Source organism: Cucurbita maxima, unplaced genomic scaffold, assembly GCF_002738345.1.
Source record: "Cucurbita maxima cultivar Rimu unplaced genomic scaffold, Cmax_1.0 Cma_Scf00036, whole genome shotgun sequence".
NCBI classification, from domain to species: Eukaryota; Viridiplantae; Streptophyta; class Magnoliopsida; order Cucurbitales; family Cucurbitaceae; genus Cucurbita; species Cucurbita maxima.
The window spans coordinates 1,919,831-1,940,957 of record NW_019272052.1 but is presented as its reverse complement, the minus strand read 5'-3'; the positions used below and the strand labels follow the sequence as shown (position 1 = coordinate 1,940,957).

At 37.2% G+C, this 21,127-nt stretch overlaps 4 protein-coding genes across 4 annotated transcripts in view; 1 reads left to right on the top strand and 3 right to left on the bottom strand.

Annotated features, from left to right (window-relative positions):
- Positions 1–2,558: 2,558 nt before the first annotated feature.
- Positions 2,559–6,663, bottom strand: LOC111468480 (L-ascorbate peroxidase 3-like). Its single transcript, XM_023113735.1, has 10 exons — positions 6,590–6,663; positions 6,341–6,502; positions 5,883–6,007; positions 5,623–5,672; positions 4,551–4,616; positions 4,412–4,460; positions 3,738–3,820; positions 3,584–3,663; positions 3,386–3,488; positions 2,559–2,942 (listed from the first exon to the last, which is right to left on the bottom strand). The coding sequence occupies exons 2-10, from the start codon at positions 6,451–6,453 to the stop codon at positions 2,751–2,753; spliced, it is 861 nt and encodes a 286-aa protein (XP_022969503.1). The 5' UTR covers positions 6,454–6,502; positions 6,590–6,663; the 3' UTR covers positions 2,559–2,750.
- A 773-nt stretch (positions 6,664–7,436) lies between these two features.
- On the bottom strand, positions 7,437–14,716 carry LOC111468471 (synaptotagmin-1-like). The gene is made up of 12 exons (XM_023113723.1): positions 14,268–14,716; positions 13,276–13,374; positions 13,145–13,195; positions 12,932–13,055; positions 11,652–11,770; positions 11,472–11,573; positions 10,645–10,719; positions 10,285–10,361; positions 9,957–10,203; positions 9,483–9,836; positions 8,117–8,248; positions 7,437–7,769 (listed from the first exon to the last, which is right to left on the bottom strand). Exons 1-12 carry the CDS (start codon positions 14,376–14,378, stop codon positions 7,638–7,640), a joined length of 1,623 nt encoding a protein of 540 aa, XP_022969491.1. The 5' UTR covers positions 14,379–14,716; the 3' UTR covers positions 7,437–7,637.
- A 950-nt stretch (positions 14,717–15,666) lies between these two features.
- LOC111468497 (beta-galactosidase 13-like) lies at positions 15,667–19,517 on the bottom strand. Its single transcript, XM_023113754.1, has 14 exons — positions 19,138–19,517; positions 18,970–19,065; positions 18,775–18,887; positions 18,614–18,680; positions 18,293–18,529; positions 18,133–18,227; positions 17,951–18,056; positions 17,793–17,877; positions 17,430–17,716; positions 17,176–17,354; positions 16,871–17,090; positions 16,576–16,788; positions 15,972–16,466; positions 15,667–15,885 (listed from the first exon to the last, which is right to left on the bottom strand). Exons 1-14 carry the CDS (start codon positions 19,306–19,308, stop codon positions 15,778–15,780), a joined length of 2,472 nt encoding a protein of 823 aa, XP_022969522.1. The 5' UTR covers positions 19,309–19,517; the 3' UTR covers positions 15,667–15,777.
- Positions 19,518–20,845: 1,328 nt separating this feature from the next.
- The window catches only part of LOC111468491 (ubiquitin-conjugating enzyme E2 5B-like), a 2,842-nt gene continuing 2,560 nt past the window's right edge, over positions 20,846–21,127 (top strand). Inside the window, exon 1 of the mRNA XM_023113748.1 lies at positions 20,846–20,981. Within this exon, the coding sequence (XP_022969516.1) occupies positions 20,912–20,981 (70 nt within the window). The 5' untranslated portion in view covers positions 20,846–20,911. The remainder of the gene's footprint in view (positions 20,982–21,127) is intronic.

Sequence of the window (21,127 nt, the reverse complement as noted above, 5' to 3'; positions counted from 1 at the left end):
GAAAGGAAAAGCTTAAAGAGACAATATTTACTAACGGTGAATTTGAACTGTTACAAGATGAAACACATGTGAACCAATAAAAAAGAAATCACTCATTTCCCCTAAAGGAGAAAGAAAAACAAGCCCTTTGTTTTGATTCATCCCTACAACTAAAACTCATTATCCATTCAGATTACACACCAAACCCTCTAAACAAAAACTCATTTATCTTATAAATCCAACTCAATTCCCTCAAATCAGAGAAGAAATTTGTCCTAAAAGAAGTATTTTAGAATGGTTTGATACCCATAAAATAAAATAGCATATCATCTAACGACGTATCAACATGACAATAATAGAGCACTAAAAAGTTGTCGGGTCAGAACCGATGGGTTGAAAAAGTGGAAAGAAGGGGAGGGGAGAGGATTGGAATATGGGATGTTTGAAATAGGAAGGAGTAAATACTAAATGCAAAAAAGAAAAAGAAAAAGAGTGGATGTTGTAGGGAAGGAAGGAAGGGAGGGAGGAGGAAAATGGGTGAAAGACAGCAGAGAAGCACTTTGGGGGAGGGGGTAAGGTAAATAATGGATATAATTCAGATCAGATCATCACATGTTTAGGTATTTGAATAAGACAGACTGGTGGGCCTCTCCCAGTAAGCACTTACCTAACTCTCTACTCCTTTTCCTTCTCTGTCATGCCAAAAAACTGGTGGTTTTAATGTTCTCTGCTGCTACCAACCACCGACTACTGCTACCCTTCCCTCCTCCCACCACTACTCAACACTAATATTTTACTTTCTCCTCTCTTAAAAATTTCACCACTATTTATGTTTTCTAATGAGAATAAAGTGTATATATAGGTTAAAAAGGTTAGCAAAAAACTTACTCATAGATATTGTTCACTTTTACTTGTTACGTATCGTTATCAGCTTCACAGTTTTAAAATACGTCTGTTAGAGAAAGGTTTCTATACCTTACAAATAATGTTTTGTTCCTCTCTCCAACCAATATAGAATCTCATAGTCCACCTCACTTAGGGGCCCAACGTCCTCACTGGCACAATACCTGATGACTGACTTTGATACTATTTGTAAACGATTGTCTACTTTGGTCCATTACATATCACCCTCACGGTTTTAAAATGCATCTGTTAAAGAAAAGTTTTCACACTCTTATAAAAGATGTTTCGTTTCCCTTTATAACTAATATGAGATCTCACACTCACATAATATGGATGGTTTTTTTTGTTAGGAAATGGAAAGGATGTGGATGGTTTTTTGGTTAGGAAATGGAAAGGATGTGGATGGTTTTTTGGTTAGGAAACGGAAAGGATGCTTCGTTTTCCTTCCTAGAGAATGGGAGAGGCATGGCAAAAGTTAGTATGAGTGAAAATGATAACAAACGTACCGAGTTAGAGTAATTAATGAACTAGAGAATTGTAATTCAATTATTATATATTACTATCCCATATAAAACAAAGTAAAAATCAATTTGGTAATAATGTAAACCTGAATATAATTCACTATGACTTAACAGATAAAGCACCGATTACCATTTCAAGAGAGAACAGTTTGATTCTCATTCTCCAATAATTTTTTTTAATTCAATAATTGTATAGATGAGAGATCAAACTAACCTTCAAAATGATAATCAATGTCTTTATCCACTCAAATTTATCTGCTCTACCATAGTAGTTTCTTGGCAAATTATAGTATTAAAAAATGGGTCATTTTTTGAAAATATTTTTAAAAAACAAAAGAGCAAACCATAGAAGTACTTATTATAGGTACAAGTACTATTTGTAAGCTTAATTTGGCTGAAAATACCTACAATATACGCTTCTAGAGAGAGATAGAAAGAGAAGTATTTGGCTTATTATCAATTTCACTTTCTAAAAAGGGGCTATGGCACTCTATTCCTGGGTTTGGTGTGGAGTATACAAAAAGCATGAACAAAAGAACATAAAATTCAAATCCAACATAACAAAATAGCAGAGCAGCTAGATTTAGTGTTTGATGGAAGGGTGAGTCTGTTGGCTCTACTACAGTCTTCTAGAACCACTGAAATTTTCTTTTTGGTTGGTAAGGAAAGGGATTGGGAGTAGGTTTGAAGATGATAAAAGAAACAACCCAAAGAGATTCCCCATTCAACAAAAGGCAGCTGTGTTCTTGTGTGGATACCCACCACAAGCTCCTTACTTGTAAATACCAAAAGAAAAAGGGCTCTAAAGTTGAAATGTTCCCGAAGGCCTCTCTTAATGTTTTTCCAAACAATATTTGTCAATTCCATCCACCAGAGATCTTTCTGAACAGTTAGTTCATTTGTCCATCTTTTGGTACACTTCTTTTGGTTGTTTTTGACCACCTTGAATATTGTTATGTTATGACCCTACCCCCACTCTACTCTGTTCTTATTCCTTGATCAAATTCAAGGATCAAAGATACCCCAAATGAAAGATAATTTTACTACAGGTATTAAATGAAGCTTTTAAATACAATAAGTTAGAAATTACCCGAGCTAAATCATCCGGTGTAAGGTGTTGATCTGAAAAGGGGAAACAAGAAATTTCACAAGGAATTAAACATATAAAGCAAGATATAAATATAAATTTTTATGGTATGATGATAATCTTGCAGAGTGATGATGTTTCTGAAGCTAATACATGGAATCAGTATGATGCCTAGGTTGTCTTATTGGCATGATAATCTTCCAGGCTAGAAATGAACTCAATATTGCTATAAAGACAACTAGTCGACCTTGTCACTGTAGTTACTTCGATTTTTTGTGGATTTCGTATAAGTAGCTCAGAATTACCACAGCAGCTGCAACCGCGGCTCCAACGGCACCCTGAGCCAAAACTGTGCTGTCCTTCACAATTGGTTTAGCAGAACCTGGAGTGAACCCTAGCTCTGAAAGTTTCTTGTGTGATTCAGCATAATCTTGAAAGAATACATCTTCATCCTGTAGAAATTGACGAAAATAGAATAAGAAATGGCTCATACATATGGTAGCTGAGAAGTACTATACACACTGGCCAAATCTAAAGTTCTATCAGTGGTAATTGCAAATGGTTAGAGACTGCAAAAATTGTCTTTTTAACGGACATCTACTGTGAGATCCCACGTCAGTTGAGAAGGAAAACAAATCATTCTTTATAAGGGGTGTGGAAACCTTTCCCTAACAGACGAGTTTTAAAAACTTCGAGGGGAAACCCAAAAGGGAAAGCCCAAAAAGGACAATATCGGCTGGTGGTGGGCTTGTGCTGTTACATCTATATTCCAAATCAAGTGGACTACTTATTTAAAAATCGGATTAGGCACAAAGAAATCTTTTCATTTCCTCTTAGGATAGCAAAATAGTAAAATTTCTCCCGCTAGTCCATAATGCATAAAATAAGATCTTACTTTTGCATACAATTCCACATATTGGCGGAATTCAGGATCTTCAAGTAAGGCCTTGTCCGTAGGAAGTTTTAATAGTCCCTCTGATTCTCCTTTCAACAGTTCCCTATCAACATCAAATTGACAACAATCAGAAATAACACCATGTATGGCCTAATAAGATGATACAAGGATTAGCCTAAGATATAGCTCAAGTCCTACACAAAGTATGAGTTATCAAACTTCAGAGGATCCTCTGTCCAAGGTCCATCGAAACCAGATCTCTCCGGATGTGCTCTTCCCTATAACATCAGAATTTTCAATTAGTTAAACGATAATAAAGCCATGCAAGAATAAAAATGTGTGAAGAAATTACCAAAGTGTGACCCCCAGACAGTGCAACAATATCTTTGTCAGACAGACCCATCCTATAAAAGATGTCACGCAGATGCGGTGCACCTATCACCAAAATTAGAAAATGGCTATCGTTTAAAATATCAAGCCAGATAAGTGACAATTTCTTACCAAAACTTGAGCATCACAGCAAGAATGCCAAAAATTTGTAGAATCTGAATGTATCATTATCATTAAACCCCAGGAGAAATTAAGAAGCAACTTCCAGTAAAATACAAATAAATATGACAAGATATTTTATTAAAAAAGCACAGTTCAAATTCGAATTATCATGTCGAAAAGCATAAACTGTGATCGCATTATCAACATGATTAAATCACATTCAAGGTTGTGGCATTGACACTTATGATTCCATATCGAACCTCTAACAGCTTACTTTCATCTTAAACACAAGAGCCACAATTTGACAGCAAATTGTGCAACTAAAAAAACACTATAAAAAAATGCAGATCTTCCTTTTCTCCTGTTTGACAAATGATTGTAAAATATAATGATTATATTAAACCAGTTAGCTAGAAACTCATCCCTAATATTTTTTCATTCACAGTACATAGCTAGATGCAGAAAAGGCATTCAGATATCGTTCAGTTTGCAGGACTGCAGGAATCTACAGACAAAATAACATAATTATTATACCTTTTTTAGCATCAGGAAGTCGGCCTTCCCTGGGACAAATGTTCGAATCCTGAGAATCAAGGATTAAGATGTTACTGGAACGGATGATAGAACCATCAGATGCTACAATCATAAAGTAAACAAATAAATGTTACTCTACCTTCCTACCAGGAACAAAGTCAATAGTGGGGCCTCCAGTGACCTCAACAGCAACAACGCCAGCTAGCTGAATTGAGTAAATTTTAAACACTATCAGATCTTAGGGGATTGTAAAAAGCTTAATAGCATTGATGAATTGAGTACGCTCGATAACCTCATTATTCTTGTCATAGTAGATGCATAATAATATACGACCATCTCTGAGTCTGCCTTGGTGAATGTGTAAGAATGAAACAATTATTGATACTAAGATTTGGTACAGAGGATTTCCTGAAATTTTTGCATCTGCCTTTGCCTAACATTTATACTCACCACTGGGTACTTCAGTACCCATGGGTGTCACCTTTCGCTCACTGAGGCAATTGGAACAAATATATGAAGATTTCACTTCCAACATTTGGGGCCCAGATGATGTTTTCTTTTCCCTTACTTTATTGAAGTGAGGTGGGAAGTTCATGTGAACAGCGATTGTAGCAAATTCCTCACCAACTCCAAATGCAACTTAAATCATAATAGTTTATTATTGCCAAAAAGATTCAGCAATACTAATTACATTACAGGACATACAGTTTTAAAAATTTTCTTCGACTGTCACTGGTTCATAAAGTCTTCTTATTACAATTTTCACCTTTTCATTAAGCTTTTATCTAGGAGTTATGAAGAAGCAAATGTAAACTTGTTTGTTAAAATACAAACTTAGACATGTATAGCATGTGAATTTGAAAGAGGCATGCATCTTTCCCACTACAAAGAGATCCAAAAATCACAGTATGAATCTACTATGCTAATAAAATTTCAATGACAATATTTCTCACGCTAAGATTAACAAGGAGTGAAGTTGAAACGCTCAACGACAGTAAAAGTGCTTAACCATTGTGGAGCTTTTCATCTAATTTCGATTAATATATCATTGGTCAATCACAACATATTTCTAACGTACTTCTCACGCTAAAATTTATAACACATACAGTTCCTTACATGCAGAATCCATTCCACCTAAAATAGGATGAATCAGAATTGGTAAAATTACAAAACTGCAGGCATATCTATACTACCGTAACAGTTTCAGTTACCTGGTACAGGTCTGCATAAGTAATCTTCGGATGTTTATACTTTACTTCCTCTGTTATTAAAGAAGAAATACAAGTGTAAGTCAAATATGTTAATTTGCAATATTTAGTGAACATTCTCGGTAAATAAAAAACCACGATATGGCTCCAATATAATTTCGAAACTACAACAACAAAGATACTTCGAACCATACTCAGATAGCTTAATTGATTGACTTTCAGTTTACATGAACCTCAACGCAAAGAAGAAAACACTGGCATACCACAAAAATCAATAGCTTTTTTCAGTCCATTGTTAGATCCGTGAGAATACTCCTCCGCGTTCCTAATCGAACCATTAGGCCCGCCAGTTTTCGTACTCACATCGTACGTGCCAGCGTCGTGCCAACTTCAAAAGACGGCACAGTGTTAGAAACATTAAATCATTCGTCAGAAATCACTCCAAGAAAATCAGAGAGAAAGCAAAACTTCATTCGACAGAAAAAAAAACAGCTAAACTGGCGAATTCCTATTTTGACCATGCAAGTCTAGCAAGAACCAGCACAGAAGGAATAACAACAAGCAACTTAACCACAGATTCCTAAAGGAACCGTCCGTCTCTTTCATTTACACAACCGAACTCGCAAGAGAAATGAAATGAGAGAAATAACAATCCGATACATACAACGATTATTCCAATACTTGAAAATAGACAATCAAGGTGAATGTTGAGAGAGCATACGCCAGACGAAGCATGATCGGTGCACAGTTCCGGTTAGCAATGAGAGAGCGGAGGTGACGGCGAGCCTTATCGATCTCCTTAAGGTACTCTGTATCTACGACCGGTAACGCCATTACAGAGCAGAAAAACGAAAGGCGTTGCTTCGTACAGTAGAGAGGATACCTGATGATGAAGAAGAAGAAGAAGATGAAGAAACGATGGGATTGGATATTATAGTTAGCAGACGAGAGAAGAAAAATCAATGAATACCTCGAACTTCGCAAAAATCTGCTCCCAATTTGATAATGCGACCTCCAAAGCTCATCCTTTGGCCATGAACCGCCACGCGCCTTTTATACAAAATTTTCAGTGAACCAAAATTATTTCGTTCGTTTTATTTATTTATTATTATTATTTTCATTTTTGTAGATTGTAATTCGTTGTCGAATTTAATGCATCCTTTTAAAGAAAATTTTGTGGTTTAGCATAAAATAAATAATTTGTAAAATAGGTTAAATTATAAATAAATTTTGTATATATTAAATTTTTAGAAAAAAAATATGTAATTACATTTTAGAAAACTAATCTTATTAAATATAAATTGGAACATAATAATTCGAATGGCGTTTAGTAGATTTTTTTAATTTAAAAAATTTGAACGTTCAATGATAAAAACTAAACTCATAACACAATACGATTTACTATATGTCACAGTGTGGGCGAACGTGTCGAGACAAGTATCTCGAACTTCCTTTGAAATGGGTTTTTCAAGGATAGTACCGGGCAATACGAGTGTGCCAGTTTGCGCCCCAACCTGCGTGTTGGAGGTTGCTACATACCCCTGCTATCCAGCACAGTTTCCGTAAATGACACGACATGGATACGAGAGGGCCAATGCCTCGATAGAACCCAAATGAGTGGATGTTCGAGAAGTCCTGACGAGATGAGTGACACACGGGCCCATTCTCAATAGCATGACCGAACAAGTTGTGATGGCCGACGACATCTCGAGACTCGAGATGACATCAAGACAAGTAAGATTTAGAACCCAGAACATAGTAAGATTTAGAACCCAAGGACGATAGATGAAATATTCAGGTTCAAATGAAAACTAAACTCAAAACGAATAGAGTAAGATTTATAACCCAAGGATCAAACGACCGATGAAATGTTTGGGTTTAAATAAAAACTAAACTCACAACCTCTTTATTTGTATGGGCGATGAAAAGTATCAGAAATGAATATGTATTAGAAAAATGTGTTTCCTGTCTCTTGCTGTATTCCTCTGAAGATTTAAGCAAGAAAAAAAATGGTGAGCTTAGGATGAAGTCCTCCATTGCAACTCAATTTGAATCCTTCCATTCTTCGAGTCTATAAGGTGGTACTTTTCATTTATCCTTTTGTTCGTAACAACGTCGCCCAGACTTACCTCCACGTACCCCAATGATTCCTGTTCCAAAACACGAGTATCCTTCGTCAAGGAAAGTCGAATGATTATGTAGACAAAAGTACTTCAGAATCGTTCGTTTTGGAATGTCTTTTGAAGTATACAAAAAGAGTCTTTATAGCACTTAAAAAGTCATTTCAAACCGACCCTGAAAGTGAGTATCAGAAGAAGACTTTTGATAAGTAAAAAGACATGACACAAAACTACCCGAGTTTACTTCTTGCTCGTTCATATATTCTAATATTGTTCTTTTGAGTTTAACGGAGATTCGAACGTCTGACCTCTTAGTTAATGGTTGATGGTCTATGTTTTAATTAGTTGAGCTATTTTCGGATATAGTAACCACGTACCTTGGGATGCAAGAGGCCCATTCTTGATGAAGAGCTGAGAACTTCCACATATAATTTGTCATCTGTGGGTGGTTCTTCCAGCATAAATTCAAACTCTTCTTCCCATCTTGGGTCTCTGTTCTTCTTCAGACGCTGCCAAACAAAAAAGGACCGGACAAGAATTTGATAAATATCGATCTAAATAATCTTGCTGGTTGGTTACTTGTTAAGTGAGAGCTCAGACCATAGTGGCTTAAGAGACTTCTCTCTTGACTTCAACGGTATAAAAAACTTTCTCCGCTAGCTACGAAATTAATGCAGTCAATTATGTCTTCTCCTAGAAGTTGGTTAGCTACCTCTCATTTTGTTCTAGGATTTTTCTTATTCGTAAGCCATTTATGGCATGCAGGAAAGGAGCCCATTAGATATTTACTGTAACAGCTCAATCTTACCGCTAGCCGATATTGTCTCTTTGGGCTTTCCCTTTTGGGCTTCCCATCGAGGTTTTTAAAATGCGTCTGCTGGGGAAGAGGTGTGGAGGGAAAGAGGTTTCCACACCCTTATAAAGAATGTTTTGTTCTCCTTCCCAACTAGTGTGGAATATCACAATCCACCGCCTTTGAGGCCCAGCGTCCTCGCTGGCACTCGTTCCCTTCTCCAATCGATGTGGGACCCACAATCCACCTCCCTTTGGGGCCCAACATCTCTGCTGGCACACCGCCTCATGTCCACCTCCCTTCAGGACTCAGCCTTCTTGCTGGCACATCGCCCGGTGTCTGGTTCTGACACCGTTTGTAACAGCCCAAGCCCACTGCTAACAAATATTATCCTCTTTGGGCTTTCCCTTTCGGGCTTCCCCTCAAGATTTTTAAAACATGTCTGCTAGGGAAAGGTTTTCACACCCTTATAGAGAATGTTTTGTTCTCCTCCCCAACCGATGTGAGATATCACAATCCACCCCCCTTCGGGGCCCAGTGTCCTCATTGGCACTCGTTTTCCCTTCTTCAATTGATGTGGGACCCCCCAATCCACCCCCTCGAGGCTCAACATCTCTGCTGGCACACCGCCTCATGTCCACCCTCCTTCGGGGCTCAGTCTTCTCGCTGGCATATCGCCCGGTATCTGGTTCTGACACCATTTATAACAGCCCAAACCCATGGCTAGCAGATATTATCTTTTTTGGGCTTTCCCTTTCGAGCTTTCCCTCAAGGTTTTTAAAACGCATTTGCTAATAAGAGGTTTCCACACCTCTCCGATGTGGGATATCACATTTACCTAAGCCAGTAGGTACGTTACAACTTCAATTCTTATAAATAAGATCTCTAGAAATTCCCACTTGTTATATCAGTAACGATGATAGTAAACGTGAACAAGAATCATGAAGTACCTTGGTTCTTTTCTCTTCTCCTTTGAAGAGAAGCCTCACATATGGATTGTTATGGTGCTTGCCTTCAACATCTTGAGCTTCATGAACAATAACTACAAGTAGACCTCCATTTTCAGGCGTTCCTGCAGGAGCATCCATTACCTTCTTCTGTGAATCATCAAAATCTCCAGCTAAATCATCTTCCTTGAATGGTTTATACGTCAACTCAACCACAATTTGTCCCCTGTTCTTCTCATTTTGAACATCATTCAAGTCCATGTTCTTGAGCAGGTCAAGCGTGAAGACTTTTGGCTCATCAGGATAAAGCTCTTTCAAAGGGACTAGATTTATGCCCATTTTGTCATGCTTTCCAACCTTCAAACATGAACTATATGAGCCTAAATAGAACAGATTCAAGGAAAGGACATCAAAATTACTGACCTGCTCCCAGCCTAAATAGAACAGATTCAAGGAAAGGACATCAAAATTACTGACCTGCTCCCAGTCGAAAACTTGGAACTCTATGGCTTGGGAATTTGGATCTTTAACCACAAAACTGAACTCTTCATTCCATTCAGGATTCAAATTCTTTTGCTTCACAGTGGTCTTTTTTGAAGGTAGATTTTCCTCTGTAAGCTGCAGCTTTACATAAGGATCTGATGCACCTAAAAGGTCTTTCTTTTTTAGTCTCATTGCCCTCACAACCTTCACATCTAGGATACCAACCGGCTTCCTTAGCGCTCTATGAAATCAAAATTGATTATATTAGCACAGGAGCCTAAACACAAGTTTCATAGCATTGAAACAAAGAATATGGACATACGTTGATGGATCCATGACTGCTATATCCAAGGTTTTAGGCCATAGATACAAGTTGCCAACCTGATCTTTAATGGTCTCCTGCAGTTAAGTTTTCAATGCAATCATGAACATGATTCCAAGATCAAACTCGTTCGAATTCAACTCAATAAAGTGAGACAGATTCGCATTCTTTGAGCGTTTGAACGTTCAATCTCGCTACGAAAAAACGAAGGAAACACAGCCAAATAATGGTGTCATCTTGAGAATGGTTTACCATAGAGGCTGATAGATGTTACTTTGCTTCAGATAATGAACTATATTAACTCACATGGAAAGCTTAATGCCTATGCGCTCAGCCAGAATAAAAACATCACTACAGTACCTGGACAAAGTGGTGGAGACCTGGAATTGACATTAAGTCAGCCCCAACAAGTTTTAGGCCAAAATCAACGTGTGGCTGCAAAACCAACAGCAGAGTTGAGTCGATCAACACAATCAATAAGCCATAAGTTTTCAAAAACGTGAGAGAGAGAGTCCAAATTCTCGCCTGTTGAGTATTGTTGGGAGAGAGTCCCACATTGGCTAATTTAGGGAATGATCATGAAATTTATAAGTAAGGAATACATTTCTCCATTGGTATGAGGCCTTTTAGGGAAGCTCAAAACAAAGCCATGAGAGCTTATGCTCAAAGTGGACAGTATCATACTATTGTAGAGAGTCGTGATTCCTTACATGGTATCAGAGTTTATGCTCTTAATTTAGCCATGTCAATAGAATCCTCAGGTGTCGAACAAAGAAATTGTTAGTCTCGAAGGTGTAGTCAAAAGTAACTCATGTGTCGAACAAAGGGTGTACTTTGTTCGAGGGCTCCAGAGAAAGGAGTCGAGCCTCGATTAAGGGGAGACTGTTTGAGGGCTAAATAGACCTCAAGGGAGGCTCTATGGTGTACTTTATTCGAGGGGAGGATTGTTGGGAGGGAGTCTCACATTGGCTAGCAGATATTGTCCTCTTTAGGATTTCCCCTTCGAGCTTCCCTCAAGGTTTTTAAAACGCGTCTACTAAGGAGAGGTTACACTCTTCTTCTAAAGAATGTTTCAAACTCCTCACGTGATATTGAAATTGGCAAAGGATCAGACATTAAAAGTTCCCAGTCACAAAACTTGAGTAAATACCAACAAGAAATGGAATGGTGACTCGTGATCACAAAACCTTTTCCATGAGCGAGACGAAGATATTTGCAAAACAAGGAAAGCTTGGAACCAATGGCTTCAAGGTAATACGTGGGGCTGCAAAAACTTGCAAATCTAAAACCTGTAGTTGCCAGACAGAAGAATGAAAAGGTCATTTAAAATTTTAGGCATAGAATAAGAAAAGACATCATATTCTCACCTGAACTGTTGCTTTCAGTCCAAATGCCTTGATTGCTATCAGGACATTTGGATTTCCAGCCCATTTTATTGAAGGTTCCAATATCAGCTCCTTCTCATCAGTAACGTACACTTTCATGCCTAACAAGAAACATGATCATAAGAAAAGATCAGCTGCTATCTTGAATAGAAATAATGATGCAACGAATTAAATTCTCTGCTGCAATAGAAGAAAGGCAAAATAAAAAGATGATAAATATTCTGATAAACACCCTCACACATTTGTTGTAACAACCCAAGCCAATGTCAGTAGATATTGTCTTCTTTGGGTTTTTCCTTTCGGGCACTCGTTCCCTTCTCCAATCGATGTGGGACACCCCAATCCACTCCCTTTAGAGCCGGCGTCCTTGTTGGCACACTTCCTCGTGTCCACCCCCTTTGGGGCTCAGCCTCCTCACTGACACATTGCCTGGTGTCTGACTCTAATACCATTTGTAACAACCCAAGCCTACTGCTAGTAGATATTGTCATCTTTGGGCTTTTCCTTTCGAGCACTTATTCCCTTCTCCAATTGATGTGGGACCCCCCAATCCACCCTCTTTTGGGACCAGCATCCTTGCTGGCACACTGCTTCGAGGCTCAGCCTCCTTGTTAGCACATCGTTCGGTGTCTGGCTCTGATATCATTTGTAAAAGCTCAAGCCCACTGCTAGTAGATATTGTTCTCTTTGAGCTTTTCCTTTTGGGCACTTGTTCCCTTCTCCAATTGATGTGGAACCCCGCAATCCATCCCCTTTTGGGACCAATGTCCTTGTTGGCACACTGCTTCAGGGCTCACCTCCTCGTTGGCACATCGTTCAGTGTCTGGCTCAAATACCATTTGTAACAATCCAAGCCCACCGCTAGCAAACATTGTCCTCTTTAGAATTTCCCTTTCGGGCTTTCCCTCAAAGTTTTTAAAACGCGTCTGCTAGGGAGAGGTTTCCAAAGAATGCTTTGTTTTCCTCCCAACGAATGTGGGATCTCACATTCTTAGTCCACATGATGGAATGTATCAAAGTCCTATTTCCCTAGTCTTGAATTGCGTAAAGCATACTCTATGATCTCATCCAATCATGACTTTTTAGCTTCTTCTCCTTCTTTCAAGACATTCTAAAGTGCAGAAATAACCATCTTCAAATTCAAAGAGTTCTACATTTTCCCACATTCACAAAACAGAACAAAGATTCAATGGAAGACTTCATAAAATTTTCACATAAAATTCCTCTAATATTGAACCTGAAGAGTTGAATCACATCAGTACCTTGAAACGTCGGCGGCAAGGACCCCAATGTGAGTGCTTCGAAATCAACGGAATCGATCTTAAATTTAGGAATTTGCTCTGCAATAATAGGTTTAGCAATATCTCTTACTGTTTTGCATATCGCCTGTATCAAGAAGAAACATAAGATTTCTGAACAGACACAAGAAATGGATAACAAAATCATGCTGCTGCTGATGAGACAGATGAGTGAACCTTATCAAGATAAGGCCACATATATTGAATAAGCCTGTTAAGCCAGTCAACCTACAAAATAGTTGATACCAAAAGTATCAGATAATTCAGTGAAAATGCAAAACCAGAGGAATTTAAAGCAAGTTACATACACGATCATAATCTGGACATTTCACCCAAAGTGGGATCTCAGGAAGCATTTGCTGCAATCTTATTGTGTCCTCTTCGACAAGCGGTCGAATCTCAGGATCCTGAACAGACCATTTCAGCATAAGTTCTTCAAAATCCATAGAATGTAGGATAGGTATTATAAGGAAAGCTAACAAAGCTGTAACGACTCAAGCCCATCAAGCCCACCGCTAGCAGATATTCTCCTCTTCGGGCTTTTCCTTTTGGATTTTCTCTCAAGGTTTTTAAAATACGTCTGCTCGGGATAGGTTTCTACATTCTTATAAAGAATGTTTCGTTCTCCTTTCCAACTTACGTGGTATCTCCCAATCCATCCCCTTTTAGAGCCCAGCGTCCTTGCTGCCACACCACCTCGTGTCTACCCCTTTCGAGGCTCAGCCTCTTTGCTGGCATGTTCGGTGTCTGTCTTTGATACCATTTGTAATGGCCTAAACCCACCGCTAACAGATATTGTCCTCAACTGTGTCAGTTGGTATAGATGAGTTGATATAGAGTCAAACACCAGTCACCAATCCAAATGTTCATATGTTCATATTGGGTTGACTATGATCTGAACCCCTTAACGTATGATCAATCCAAACATTTCTGTAATCTCTCATTTTCGAATTCAACATCATATGAACTCAATTTCCAATTAATTTTAAACATTCCTACATAATCCTACTCCATTTGCTTCATAAAATACTCAGTTAAGATATTAAATCCTAAGTGGTGACTATGATCTGAACTCCTAAACTATTTGCATTCACTCTTACGGTTCAATCCAAACGATCCTATCCTTTATCGATCTTATCATGGATTGCAAAGATCGTATATAAAAACCAGATCTAATTATATTAGTGTTTATAATAAGTTCTTATTAGTAAGGAAACTCGTGGTTATGGAAGCGAATCTGTTGGTATGAAACACGTTCTGAAATCTCCTTGTAAATGATCCAAAGCAAATAAATACTAACCTCAACATTATTAGGTTGAACATAGATGAAAAGGAAGTAACCAGCAACAAGGCCGATGGAGATGCCGACTCCAAATCCAAAAAAACCCAATATAGTACCGAAAAACCCCATCTCAATTCCTGTTCATCGACTTTCCGGCGCCTTCAAACTTGCAGATCAATGATTCAATAAGAATATTCTACAGAGGGAAATTTTGGAAGATCCCAAGCTTCCTTCTCGATTTCAACGACCAAAACAACGGAATCGAAAGCCGACAGTCAATGGAATGATGATTTTAAAAAAATCATTGAAATCGAAGCATTGATCTTCTAAAAACAAGTAGCGAATGTTGTAGTTTTTGTTTTTTCGGGATGGTTTCGTTTTTTTCGCAAAATTTATGAAAAGATTGTTGATGTTTCAATTGGGGGAACTCGGAAACAGCCAACGATTTGATTCGCGGTTTTCATGGCGTGGCGCAGAACTTGATCCAATTGCTTTCTCTCATTTAAAGCGGGAAAATTTTAGTACTTCTTTGATGCCACGTGTCATTCGGTGGGGGTGCTATTTAATTTTAAAAAAAGTTCTCTTTTACCTGAATTTAGCCGGTAATAATTTCAATTTTTATTCTAAATTAGAGTTTGGCATCAAATTGTTTCTTTTTTTTTTTTTCTTTTTTTTTTTTTTAATAATAATATTGGTATAATTTTTTTTAATTTACAAATTTCAATTAAATTTAAATGTATCATTTTTTAAAAAAAATTTAAGCTAAATTATGCAAATATTCATTAAAATGAAAATCAATTATGAAAATTTAATCTCATTTATCAAAATTAAAAAAAAAAAATCAATTTTAGTTATTGATGAAAGAAGATTAGAAAAATAATCAATATCCGTAGGAGTTATTACCTCCATCAACATCCAACGTTCATTTGGGTTAAACAAGTTCATGGTATTCACAAGCCTTTAGATGAAGGCTCTACTAATACAAGTCAAGGAGAGAGAGTGATTGAATATCTCGAAACTCTCTAAGCCCATAATTTAAACAAGAATTTGAATGTATAACTTAATCCTGATAATCCTCTAATTATACAAATTAGTGTTCCATTATAATTTAGAGGTCTCTTATCATAAGCCTACTTCAATATATTTTTTTAATAATTTGTTTATAATAAAAATAAAATATTAATTTGTAAAATTATATTTATTTGTTTTCAAATTAAGGTTTATTTAAATATCAAAAACCAAATTGTAAAAAATTATTAAAAGAATTTAAGTTACAAATATTAATTAATGACTACTAAGAATTCAAAAATTATTAAAAGAATTGAAGCCATATTGAGATAACAAAAACTTAATTTATTCATAATAAATAATCATAAATGATAAGGGGGAAAAAAAAAAAAAAAAAAAAAAAAAAAGATTGAGCTTCAAGGAGCTTCAACTCTAAAGGGAGGATGATTTCATGGTGTTATCAGCAGCAGGCAGAAGGCAGAAGGTAGAGCAGACCAGCCTCCCTTGTCTCTTCTTCTTTCTAGACGCTGCATTTTGCTTGAATCGCTATTGTCTTGCCATCACACTCACTCTTGAAGTTGCTGAACGCATCCAATGGAATTGAACAGCTATCTTTACCCAAACAATACTGCAACAACAACACCAAAAACCCATTTCAAAAGGGTTTCAAATTTGTAAACAGGTATTGTATTGTATTGTATTAGTTTGTTTTACCTGTTCGACGACTTTCTGTGTCTCAGCGGCTGAGTTGCATTTCCCGTGTTCATAGTTTCCGCAGACACCAGCAGGTTCACCAAAGCTTGCGAATTCAATGGCGGCAATCTTCTTCTGATCGGGGCACCTGAGATGGGCACCGGATTTCACATCATCAACCACCGCTCTGAATTGCTTGTTCTTCCTTTCCCAGGACTTGACGTTTGGTGGATGATATTGGGTTATGTAGCTGCAGATTGTGTCTCTGTTTACCAGTACGATTTCAACCTTTTCAGGTGTGAATGGCTCTTCTTCCAATATCAATAGGAGATTTTGTTTTGGCTTTATGAAGGATCTTGGAATGTGGTAGTCTGCTTGTGTGGGCTGTCTTAGAGGGGATAAGTAGGACATCCAATATCGACCAATGCTTTGACCATTCACCCAAACTTGTCCCTTCCCCATTTTGTTCATTCTAATAGCCACTGGATCGTTGCCTTCTGGAGCATCGAAGTATGTCTGGATGCAAGAAAATCAGTGAGTTTAGTTTAGTTGAGTTGATTTGATTGTGTTTTTCATGGGGTTGCCTCATTTTCTGTCCATTACTAGAGCTTATTAAGAACATTACCTTGTACCAAGTGAGAGCAGATTTTTGTTCTTTGATGTCACTCCAATCAAACTTTTGTGATCCTTCCTCGGTGAAAATTTTATTTCTTTCTCCGTTGAGACCAACCTGGTGTCCCCAACCATTCTTAGAAACATCAAGTGTTCCAGTATTCAAACCAAGGATGGTAATGGATCGAGGTCCTGCAAATCTGTGTTCCATGTACGCTCCACTATCCTGTTATGACAAAAGAACTTGTAATTACATTTTCTAGAATAGAATCAAACCGAACGAACAATCAATGGTGTATTCCACATACAGGAAGTCCAACTAATGTGCCTAGCAGGGCTATGTGGTTAAGTCCAGCCTTGAAGGGAACTGATTTTTGGAAAACGAAATTCTTCTCTTCATGACTACCATGTGCCCCTCCAATATATTCGCCATTAACGTATACAAGCATAGCATGACCAAGACTTGCAATACGAATGACAGGAAGAATATCTGGGCGCTTTGACACATCTTCTATGTCCAATTCAATGCTGTTTATCAGTTGATGATAGGATGTTAGATAGATATCATTTGGGTTAGTTTTTTGTTTTAAAAAGTGATTGAAGTTCATATTACCTAGTGGTGTACCATCCGTAATCTGTGGTGTCCTTGAGTAAGGTGTAGAGCTCCAATGGTATCTTATTATTTACTGGGATTTGCTCAACAGTTGGAATGGGTTCAGAGTACATTTTCCATTGGAAATTGGTTGCAACCTTTGATGGGACGAAGTTCCTGGCATTGTGCTGTGCTACAATCTGTAACGGAAGAGTCAATTAGAGCCCTGAGGAACCATGAATCTTGAGTTTGTTCTTATGAGAGAGGTGTTATACCGTTTGAGTGTTGTAGACAACAGTGGTACAGTCGGGAAGCACGCTAATTGATCGAGGAGGAAGGAGATAATCTCGTCCCCCGAAGTTAACAGTTTGTGCAAACTTGGTGTCATTGTTGGCCAAGAAAGCAGCACAAATGTTAGTTCCTGGCTTCTCATAAATGCGAGCCTCTAGGCCCTGGCCCATCACTTGGGTTCTAGGAGTTCCCCAGAGGAGAGGCTTTTTGCACAAATTCAAAGCCTTGTGCACATCCCTGAGATGACCCCATTTGGGCTCCCTTTGCAAGCCTTTCATGTCACAACAGTGCAACATTTAGACGTTTGAGCACAATAATTGGTTGAATTAGCCATGAAACACACTTACCAAACTCGTCAAGTGGTGCTTCATCGTAGTATCTGGTTGTTGTAAAGACAGCACTTGTTCTTCCAAAGTTTGTGCCACCATGGTACTGTGGAGGCTCAATAGATCATTTGGTTGCCATTGAAGTAGAATTCAACCAAAACAAGCCATAGATTTCTTACCATGTAATAGTTAACAAGGCTCCCGTTCTTGGAGAAGAATCTGGCAACGGAATAGGCAATATCTTCTGTAGCTCTTTGGGAAGGTGGGTCTCCAAAGACACGGTATCTAACAGTTCATGTTTAGTTAGTACTTTTGTATGAATTATATTCAAATTGTAAGCAAGATTAGGTTAAATGCTTACTGAGCAGTCCAATTCTCAGTCCACAAGGCAGGCTTGTAGGGCTTGTTGGGACCGGTGAAGGTGTCACCGCAGTGCCTTCCGTTGCAGGTGTTGATCTGAACAATACAAGCAAGATTCTTAGTTTCTGATCAAATCATAAGGCTTAGAACACCAAGCTTACCACGGGATCAGGAGCATCCTTTTGCTTGCACATGACCCATGGAACTCCAATGTTGTAGCTAATGGCCAAATTTGCAGCCCATTGGACGTATTGGACACCGAGCTCATCATAAGCAAGTTGAACATGGTTATATTCATTTTCAATCTGAGCCAAAACGATGGGTCCTCCTTGAGAAGCAAATAGCTTATTTTCCTTCATCATGTCTATGATCATGGTCACAAATTTCTTCATGTAATTCTGCAAATGAAACAGTTCTGTTTTCTTTAGTACCCACAAGAACTCCAATCTCTTCAAAATGTAAAGATTGCAGTCATTTTTTACCTTGAATGGAGCGTTGTATGATCGGAAAATAATGTTTGGTTTCTCTCTGAGCCAATATGGAAGTCCTCTGAATATACAGTGAAAAGAACGCATCTTAGAGATGAACACAAAGAATTACAGAGATTTTGAAGCATGATCGAGGAGGAAATGATGATCAATACCCATGGTTCCATTCAGCTTGGATGAAAGGTCCAACTCTTAGAGTTACAAACATCTTTTTCTCTCCAATGATTTTGATGAACTTCACCAAATCATAATTTCCTTCGAAATTATACTGCACAGTGCAAAAAAACACTCGATTCAAGATAAACTCATCACATAATCAATCAAACTCGACCTGAGATCTTCAGATTTACCTGGCCTTCAATTGGTTCATGAATATTCCAGAAAACGTAAGTTTGAATCACATTCAAACCACCACGCTTCGCCTTCTCGAGAATATCAGGCCACATCTGCAATCAAGAAACAACCATTAGGTATCTCTGTTTTTTTTTTTTCTCCAGATTTTTTCTAGATTAACTTACATCAGATGTACTTCTGGGGTAATGAATGGAACCAGAGAACATAAGTTCTCGTTTGCCATTAACGATGAGCGATCTGCTATCGTAGGTAACACCAATGGTACGATTTGCAGCAACACCAAGAGCCAGAACGGAAAGAACCAAAGCAACAAGCATTTGTTTAAGAACCGCCATGGAATCGATCTTGTGGATTTTGGATTGGGAGTTGGAATTCAGTGAATAAACAGGAAGAACATGGAAGATTAAAATGAATACTCAATGGCTAACGTCACATTAGAGATTGAGACTCCGAGAAGCTGATTTGGAATGGTAATGGAAGATGGTTTATATAATGTTACCTCTGGAGAAATTCACGGAACTGAAGATGAATCTCTTGGCTCTGAGCTCTTCGCCATAATTAGGGCTTCGAGAGAGGAAAAGATTACAGAGAGAAGGAGACGGTGGTTAACGATATTTCGAAATTGGCGGGCTTAATGAGATTCTATACTCTGCGGGCACTTACTTCGATTTTTGTGCACTTTCTTCAATGGTTATGCTACACGTCAGCTTTCCTTTTTAGAAAAATACACCTTTGATATATATATATATATATAAATTATAAAATTAAAATAATAGAGTTGCACGAGAATAAATAATAAAAAAGTAGTTATAAAATTATATATATAATTTAAAGACGAATTAAATTATAAAATTATAAAATTGAAATAATAGACTGGAGAATAAATAATAAAAAAAATATTTATAATATATATAAATTATAAGTTCTTTTATTAATTTTTAAATTTTTAAATTTTTTAGAAAACAAAATCATATATATATATATATATAATTTAAAGATGAATTAAATTATAAAATTGAAATAATAGAGTTGCTCGAAATAATTAAAAAAATATTTATAAAATTAATATATATATATATATAATTTTTTTTTTTTTTTTTTGGATAATTCATACTTTTAAAACCTTTTATTCATTTTTAAATTTTATAATATATATATAATCTTTAAATTATAAAAATTATTATAATACTATGGTATATGTGTCCATGCGTAACATACATGAAAAGTAATCTATGCTCGTGAGACATACAACATGCATAAAATCTCACCTTAAGAATCATGTTTTAATGAGATGATGCACTTAATATTTTCTTAATTATCATGACATAAATTTCGTATGAAACGTATATACATTAATTGATTTAACATAGGATACGTGTTATTCATGCACCAATCTCAGTTCATCCAGTCCAACTTATGGATGTTCCAACAGTAGGCTCATTTACCGTATCAGGCTCAACTTGGTGCTCCTAAACTTTCTTTGGTTAGATTTTCCTAGATTCAGCTACATAATCCAATTTCACCTACAAAATTATTTCAATTGGGTTGAAAATGCTTTCCGAACAATCTAGAACGGTTAACCTAATTGTTACGAGAAACTTTCCAAGACACACGTGGGAGGCGAAACACACGAGAAATTGAATCATTTAATATACTCACGACACTCGATTATGACCGTTCGTGAGGGTAAAGATGGAATTTATCCTTTTTCATATTAAAAAACACACGAGATTCTTAATATGTTAGCTTACTATCTTCTTCTCAAAGAATCTATTCTGTTCCCACTTTGAGAAGTGCAAAACCAATTACCATGCATTGGTTCTTATACCCTCCCTTTTTGGGCATTATAAAGACCATTTTAACCCCTTTGCCCTCTGCAATAAACCAGTGTTCTTCTTGATTTTCCTCTGTAGAATCAAAAGCTTGGAGCTTGCAACAATGGCGTCCAAGAGAATATTGAAGGAGCTTAAAGACTTGCAGAGAGACCCGCCGACTTCTTGCAGCGCAGGTGATTGATTAGGGCAACGTTTTGCTTGTTTGATAATGTTTTTGTTTTTTCGGTTTCTTCTTCGTGTAAGAAGTGTTTGATAATGGTCTTGTTTTTTTTTTTTTTTTTTTTTTTTTTTTTTTTTTTTTTTTTTTTTTTTTTTTTTT

Bases quoted from the DNA above. Each gene is read 5' to 3' on its own strand.
- LOC111468471 (XM_023113723.1), bottom strand. From the start codon at position 14,378: ATGGGGTTTTTCGGTACTATATTGGGTTTTTTTGGATTTGGAGTCGGC. The intron at 11,771-12,931 runs GTACTGATGTGA...GTTTCTTGTTAG, and splicing joins CTTGCCGCCGACGTTTCAAG to GCATGAAAGTGTACGTTACT. The intron at 7,770-8,116 runs GTACGTGGTTAC...GTTTTGGAACAG, and splicing joins TGGGCCTCTTGCATCCCAAG to GAATCATTGGGGTACGTGGA.
- LOC111468497 (XM_023113754.1), bottom strand. From the start codon at position 19,308: ATGGCGGTTCTTAAACAAATGCTTGTTGCTTTGGTTCTTTCCGTTCTG. The intron at 18,681-18,774 runs GTATTGATCATC...CTGTATATTCAG, and splicing joins CAAGCTGAATGGAACCATGG to AGGACTTCCATATTGGCTCA. The intron at 16,467-16,575 runs GTAATGTTCTTA...TCTTGCATCCAG, and splicing joins CTGCTCTCACTTGGTACAAG to ACATACTTCGATGCTCCAGA.
- LOC111468480 (XM_023113735.1), bottom strand. From the start codon at position 6,453: ATGGCGTTACCGGTCGTAGATACAGAGTACCTTAAGGAGATCGATAAG. The intron at 4,461-4,550 runs GTAGAGTAACAT...CTTGATTCTCAG, and splicing joins ACTTTGTTCCTGGTAGGAAG to GATTCGAACATTTGTCCCAG. The intron at 2,943-3,385 runs GTAAGATCTTAT...CAATTTCTACAG, and splicing joins ATGTGGAATTGTATGCAAAA to GATGAAGATGTATTCTTTCA.